The following is a 7,072-nucleotide window of genomic DNA, read 5'->3' as shown; positions in this document are numbered from 1 at the left end:
TCCAGCTTCAAATCCTCTCTGGGTATCATGTCAAGTGAAGGCCTTTGAAGGAGAAGTGAGAGTATAAGGCAGTGTGGAGTTTTGCCTGGAATAAAAGAGAAAGCCAGTGGGATGGTGCACTAAAGGAATGTTGGAGAAACATTTGAAGCCCAACAGTTTAAAGTTTTTCACTGAACAAGGTCATTATGAGTTACATCACTGTTAGTACTCTGCCAGAGCTGTCACTTGGTACTGGCACTTCTGCCTTAGTGGAACCTGGGCTGTGTTTAATATTCTGGGAATTTCTGTCCACAAAGCAGGAGCCTTTGGAGAGGAAATGAGATTTAAACAGTGGGAGCTTTCTCTGGGTAAAAAGGAAGAGTGGCTGCACCACTGGTAGCTGCAATGTGTGAAACCTTACATGTGGCTTTCCAGCTGCAATCCCAAATTCTGACTGAATGCTGAGGGTAACGCAAGCAAGGAATCATCTTTGCTTTTTTTTGTCTCCTTCACAAATGCCTCCACAATAGTGGAATATTTGTAGCTCCCCACTTTAAGCACTTCTGTATTGGCTGCCACATTTTTAAATGAAACACAGCAAATCACAGACATTTCAGAGAGTCCTGTTGTGACTGAGGCCACAGCTTCAAACTGCACCTTGGCATTGACTTATATTTCACTGCTTGGCCCAGTGATGTCCCAGATATCTCCTATTTGATCTTCCTTATTAAAATCAGCTGAAGCTTTATTTTTGGAGTTTCTTGCAGGACTGCTGCTGTAACAGTTAATTCTCCCCCATGTTTGCCCCCGTGCGATTATTCCCCAGCCCCAGCACAATGCACGCGCTGCACACAAAAGATCAAAATGATTCCAGCTTGTTTGAGAGATTCAAAAGGGCCTGTGATGCTCCAGACACAAGAGCAGCCATTTAGCAGAGCAGGCTCGGGCTGCACACACATCAAGGTAGATCAAAGGCAGTGGAGATTGCACATTGCTGTGGGGCTGGGGGACAGTGTTGGGACCTGGAGGAAGTGCAGGGAGCAGCACTGGGGGGAATTTGGTTTTGTTTGGATTTTCTCTTTCCGTACTTTGCGTGCACTGAAAGGCGGCAGCAGCTTGGCAGGGCCCTGCTCCTCTGTATCTTAACTCAGTGCTGGTGTAAATCAGTGCTGTTACCAGGGAACGACTCCAGGAACTGCTGGACCAATGTCCCTCCTGCACGTGAATTTCTCCACCTTTTAGGTGAAGAAGTCCACGATTAAATAGTCACTTGAAAAAAAAATAGTTACAGAAGTTACTGGGTTGTTGTTTTTTCAAACCATTTCACAGTATTTTTTTTTAAAGTCACTTTTTTTTTTATTGGAGACATTGTGCTGATTGTTTGAAATGTTTTACAGGACTGAAGTGCGGAAGGAAACAGTACCTGCCATAAAATCCAAAGGTAAGAGACGAATGTTACAGTACCGAAAATTAGTGTCTTTCTAGTTAAATTTGTACCATAGAAGCCCTCCCAGAACAACGTTATGATCTGTATAAGGTAGAGAGAAGGGGAAACACGGAATTTCCCTGTCTCCTGTGGGAGCCAGCAGGGAGCTGAGGAGACAGATCCAGGGCAGAGAGGTTTGTGGGGGGGGTGGTATGGAACGGATTGGGAACTTCGCAGGGTTTAATCAAACGCCAGTTAACAGCAGGTGGAGGGAACCTGGAGAAGGAGAAACCTGGGCATTCCTTGGTCTTCCCTGTGACCTGGGATGTGGGTGGGTGCATCTGGAAGGTTTTGTGTGTGGCCAGGCTGCTTTTATTCTGAATTGGTGTGTGGACCCTGTGTGTTTTTGCTGCCCACACATTCCAGCTCCCCCTTTAACCCCTGCAAGGCCCTCCAGGGCCTGCAGCTGCCTCTGCCAGAGCCTCCTGCCAGCGGGGCAGCACTGGGAGCCAGGATCTCTCTGCCTGAAGCCCTGCTCTGGGTGCTGGCAGTCTGGAATAGCCCGGTTTTAGAGGTGTGGCATTGAACTGAGGTACAGATGCCACCAAGGACAGCTGCTTTGGTGGCACTTGAAAGACTCTGGCGTGCCTGGCCCCTTTCCTGTCTTGGAGCCGTTCAACGTGGCAGCCAGCACAGGGCTGGCTCTGATGTTCCTGCAGCCCAGGGGGCCGGGGATGGAGGATGAAAGATGCAGATGCTGCATTTGTAGATAAGGTGTTCATGGAGCCGGTGCCGTCAGAGGCACCAGAGTGTCTCAAACATGAGCTGCAGTGTCTGTGTGAGTGTGACAGCCTTCCTCCTCCCGCTGTCCCTGGCCAAGCCCTGAGCCTCATTCCGGCTGCCTTTGGACAGCCAGCAGCCTCTGGATTAGGTGGGAACAGAGAGCACGGCTCTGTCAGCCACTGTGGCCCTGACTTCATGTGCCACACTTCCCACTCTGTCCTATCCATGGGTCAGAAGAATTCACATCTCCAGAAATCTCTCAGGCACTCTGAACTGCCGTGGGATTCTGCTGCTGTCAGTGAAAGGGTTTGCTGATTCCCAGAGCCTAAGGTTAAAGCCATGTGCTCCACAGAGATCAGGCCTGCCTGGATCTGCTCTGATCTCCAAGTGGTGATTTTTCATTTGTGATGTTGCTGCCATTTTTGTGCCAACTCTGATGTCATGGCCCGCTGGTGACTTCATCGCAGGGTCAAGTAGTGGGGAGAAAGGGGAAGAGAGTAGACAAAGCTGCAATTCAGGCAGCAGCTGGTCAAGTAAATTGCTTGGAGTGGAAATGTTCTGCCCAGCTACCTTGGGGCACAATGGAGTGGGAGCGCTGAATGAGGCCGCTGTCCAGCACAGCTGCTGCGCTGCTGGACACTGCGCCAGACACACACACCTGGGGCTGGGCTACAACTCCTGGCCCTTGGGAGACCTGCCCCGTGCCACTTGTCACAGCCACAGAAAAGGTTTTACACCTCTGCTTTCCTTCTTCTCACCCACAGCGTTCTGGGGCGAATCTGACGACAGCAGCTCCGAGCTCGAGGCTGCTCTGCGCCCACAGACCCACGGCACGGATTCAGACGACTTTGATGACTTCTACAACTGAGATTCTCCCACTGGCTTTTGGGAAGAAGCAAACTGTGTTTTCCTTTACACAGTGAGTGTGCCACAGGCTGAAGCACTGCGGGTCACTTAATTGGCAAAGAAAATTTAAATACCAAATAAATATACTGGGTCCGATATATTCTCTGTGTGCTCTCTCTGACCTGCAGTGTTTTCCTGCTCTGACGGGAACCCTGCCCCGTGACAGTCCCCTCCCGAGGCTTGTGGCATCCCAATACTGGGACTCCAGCACTAGACAGGGTTTGGGAAGAAGCAGACAAGCATTGTGGGTATGCAGACAGGCGCTGCTGGGGTGGGCTGGCATGTTTGATCTTTATCTTCTTCTGCAGCAGATCAAGAAGAAGAAATGCATAAAATGTCCATTTGTAATTCAGCACGTTTTGGAACAGAGCAGCATTTACATGTGGCAAGCCCCAGTGCTTTCCTGCTTTTCCCTGCTTTGTGAAATCCGTGCTGGCGTTGCTGTGTGGACATCACAGCAATTGGATGACTCCAGGAGCTTCATGCATTTTTAATTTTCTTCTTTTCATTCCTTTTATCTAAAATTAAGTTCATTAAACATGAGATTTTCTTTGGGAGGGAGAAACCAGGGGACATGTTAAAGCTGTTCATAAATGATGAGTTCAAAAGCAGAAAGCTGCACCCCAATTAAGCTGTGCTGTGCTGCAGCCCCACATTTCCCAACACGGGCACCAATCTCTGCACCCCATCCCTCAAAACTCAGCTAGAAATGGGAACAACATTAAGTTTAATAAGAGGAATGTGTAGGCTGAGAGCTCAACAGCACAAAATTACTTGGAACTGAGAGGAGCCTTTGGCACATCTGGCTGCTGTGGGTTTCAGTCTGCCATCAGTGAAGGTGCAGCCTGGAATGTTCTGGGAACTGGGAAATCTGCTGCACCAAGGATGGAGCTGCTGAGTCTGTGACCAGGGCTGACATCCTGGGAGACTGCTGGGCTTGACTAAAGACTGCAGCAACTGACAGAATGAGAGGACACAGTCTTAAGCTGTGCCACGGGAAATATAGGTTGGATATTAGGAAAAGGTTTTTTATGGAAAGAGGGATGAAGTACTGGAATGGTCTGCCTGGGGAGGTGGTGGAGTCACCATCCGTGTTTAAAACAAGACTGCACTCAGTGCCATGGTTGAGGTATTAGGGCATGGGTTGGACTCTGATCTCAAAGGTCCCTTCCAACCTAGTGATTCTGTGATTCTGTGACTAAAGCCAGACTTTAATGAGGGCTTTAATGTCTTTTTTTACCACACCAACTCCCCGTGTCCTGTGGGACTGCTGCCTTCTGCCTGTGCTGTAGGGTGGGCATATTGCTCAAGGCCTGGGAGGAGTGTGGAGAGGAGGAGCAGCCCCACTGGAAAAATCCAGCAGCCTGCACTGCCAAGGGACATTGCCTCAGCAGCGCAGTGTCTTTGCAGCTCTGAGCTCCTCCTGAGTGACTCCGGGCTGCTGATGTCAGCCCACTTTGCTGCCTGACACCAGTCTGTGGGGCTCTCCACCGCCACAGTCCGGCTCAGCCCCGACAGCGGCCCGTGACAGGTGACAGATGGCTGCAGAGCCACATGCAGGCAATCTCTGCCTCTTGGTGTCGGAGCGATAGCCGGGCTCTTCCAGAGCGTTATTTGTGATACTCTTATTGTGCACAGACTCATTAGATGCAAAACATCCTGCCAGTCAACTTCCCTGTGCTCCTTCACAGCTGTCACGCCGGCAGCCCGGCCCTGGTGGCAGGTGACGCTGACAGACAGGGGGACTGGAATCAACACACCCCGAGCAGATTCCCATCGGCACGCCACTCATCCGAGGAAAGTGCCCGAGAGGGAAAACCTTCCCTGCTCCTTCCTGCCCAGGGTGTGCCGCTCTGTGCTGTGCTCATGGATGTGCAGGTGGCAGCTGAGACCTGGTCTCACCGCCTGGTGCAGCTCCTCGTGCTCAGACCAACTTTTAAAGGAATTGTCTCCTGCAGTATTAATTTTTCCAGCACTTGTTTACCCAAGCAATTATAAGATAAGACGATTGCCTTTCATTTGCGTCTGCCAGCCTTCTGTTTTCTTCATCATTATCAGAAAAAACAACTGATTGCCCATCAACACAAACAAAATGTTCATGCTAAGCTGCTGTGCTCCCTACAAAATTCCTTGAGGAGAAGCACTGGAAGGAATACAATAGGAAGCTTCAATCAGGGAACATTTTGTAAGGAACAGATAAAGGACAATCTTCAGCTGATACCACAGGTGTGGTGCCACTACAAAGTTGCAGGGGAAATTTATTCAAGTCACAGATTTTATTGAGAGGAACGACAACAGAAAACGGCTTAACAACAGCCAAGTGAGGATAAGAATAATGAGAGACACAATATCGGGTTAATTTATTCTACAGCGAATTAGCCAGGTACCAAGGTTCCCCTCTGCTCCCCAAATCGGCGGCATTGACTCAGCAAGCACTGCTGAGATTTTGTTATTTTTGTTAATGGCTCCCGGGCTGCTGTTCCCTGTCCTCGGCCCTGTGGCTGCCCTGCTAACAGAGCTGATGTGCGGCAACGGGACACGGCGGAGCAAAACCCGCCTCGTGCTAATCCCGTTTAATTCCCGGCTGTTTAATTCCATTTTGGTGCCGTCAAATGGGCACAAATTAACAGTATTTGCTTATGCCACGGGCAGAGCAAGGGGACGGCGGCTCTTTGCCTCGTGTTGGTCTCAGGAATGACGTGGAGCCATTTCCCACTGAGGGAAATGTCCCCTCAGAGGGCACAGAGCAGCCGTGCCCTGAATTGCTCCTGTTGTTGGCAAACGCGGGATGAGTCCAAATTGTCCGAAGTCGGGTTGTTCTTTAATGTAAGATCTTTGTATACTTTCATGCAGACACCTCATTAGTGCATCCCTTCCTCAAGGACACCCTGGAACCACCAAGCCTTAAGGATGTAGTAAATCAAGATGTTGGTGCCTATGTGTGCATTCCTAACTTGGCAAAACACCCAAATTCCATGTATCCTATAACTGAACAGTGTTTGTTGTAACACTGAAACTCCTAGAGGTCAAAAAGAGGTGCAGACCTTTCCCCTGAGCACGTGGAAGAGTTGGCTGGGGTTATGTAACTCATGTGGAAATTACTGATCAATCCTAAAAGAGAGGCTGTGCTGGGGAAGCTGCCAGCTCTGGATTTCTGAGTATAAGTAACAGTGGTTATGCTGGATTTAGGGAATATTGAGCATGCACTTCACACAGTGCTGAAATAAATCATTGATGCCTCTCTTAATTATTGACTTGTTGGGCAACACTGCCGTGTGTGTTCAGCCTAAAGCACCCCATTGTCATCCTGATTTTTAAGATTTTCTAAGCTTTCTGATGTTTACATTTTTATAACAAACTTTCTCACACACTTTCTGTAAATAACATATTGTTTTGCATTCTTTTATGGAGGAGGAAAAATTTGATGATCTGTTGGTTTGTCCGGTGTCATTGGAGAGCTGGCACTTTCACCCTCCAATCCACTGTCACTTTTGAAAATCTATAAATGTTGGCGTCAAAAAATAAACTTCCCTTTTTTCACCTTGAGAACAGCGGTGTGTGCATGTGTGTTATGTGTCCTATAGCGACACCCCACATCAGCACCCCATGCTTGTTTCTTAACAAGGTGCTATGGGAAGGTGACTCTTCTATTAAACTGCTCGTTTATGGCCATTTTTGAAGAGAAATTGTCACACTGCGTGTCTTGGCTGAGCGTGAGGGCAGCACTGGGGCTGTCTCAGGAGTCATGCTTCGCTCTTCCTCCTTGAGACATTACTTTTGTGTCTTGGCTGAGCATGAGGGCAGCACTGGGGCTGTCTCAGGAGTCAGGTTCGCTTTTCCTCCTTGAGACATCACTTTTGTGCCCTCTAGCTTTGTTTTCCCCTCTGAGCGTCCCTTTCGTGCCTCAGGAGCTGCCCAGGCACGTTTCACGGGGCGCTGTCCCCTCACGCTCCCGGCCTCCCCTCAGGCCGCCATTGC

At 49.3% G+C, this 7,072-nt stretch overlaps 2 protein-coding genes across 2 annotated transcripts in view; both read left to right on the top strand.

The window, feature by feature from the left end:
* Positions 1 to 3,190, top strand: part of KIZ (kizuna centrosomal protein) — a 28,868-nt gene extending 25,678 nt beyond the window's left edge. Inside the window, exons 12-13 of the mRNA XM_031058337.1 lie at positions 1,377 to 1,420; positions 2,953 to 3,190. Coding sequence (XP_030914197.1) covers positions 1,377 to 1,420; positions 2,953 to 3,056 — 148 coding nt within the window. The 3' untranslated portion in view covers positions 3,057 to 3,190. The remainder of the gene's footprint in view (positions 1 to 1,376; positions 1,421 to 2,952) is intronic.
* A 3,569-nt stretch (positions 3,191 to 6,759) lies between these two features.
* XRN2 (5'-3' exoribonuclease 2) overlaps positions 6,760 to 7,072 on the top strand; it is a 33,093-nt gene continuing 32,780 nt past the window's right edge. The window contains exon 1 of the mRNA XM_031058283.1: positions 6,760 to 6,807. Coding sequence (XP_030914143.1) covers positions 6,760 to 6,807 — 48 coding nt within the window. The remainder of the gene's footprint in view (positions 6,808 to 7,072) is intronic.

Source organism: Geospiza fortis, unplaced genomic scaffold, assembly GCF_000277835.1.
Source record: "Geospiza fortis unplaced genomic scaffold, GeoFor_1.0 scaffold275, whole genome shotgun sequence".
In the NCBI taxonomy this organism is placed as follows: domain Eukaryota; kingdom Metazoa; phylum Chordata; class Aves; order Passeriformes; family Thraupidae; genus Geospiza; species Geospiza fortis.
This window is presented reverse-complemented; position numbering and strand designations above follow the sequence as displayed.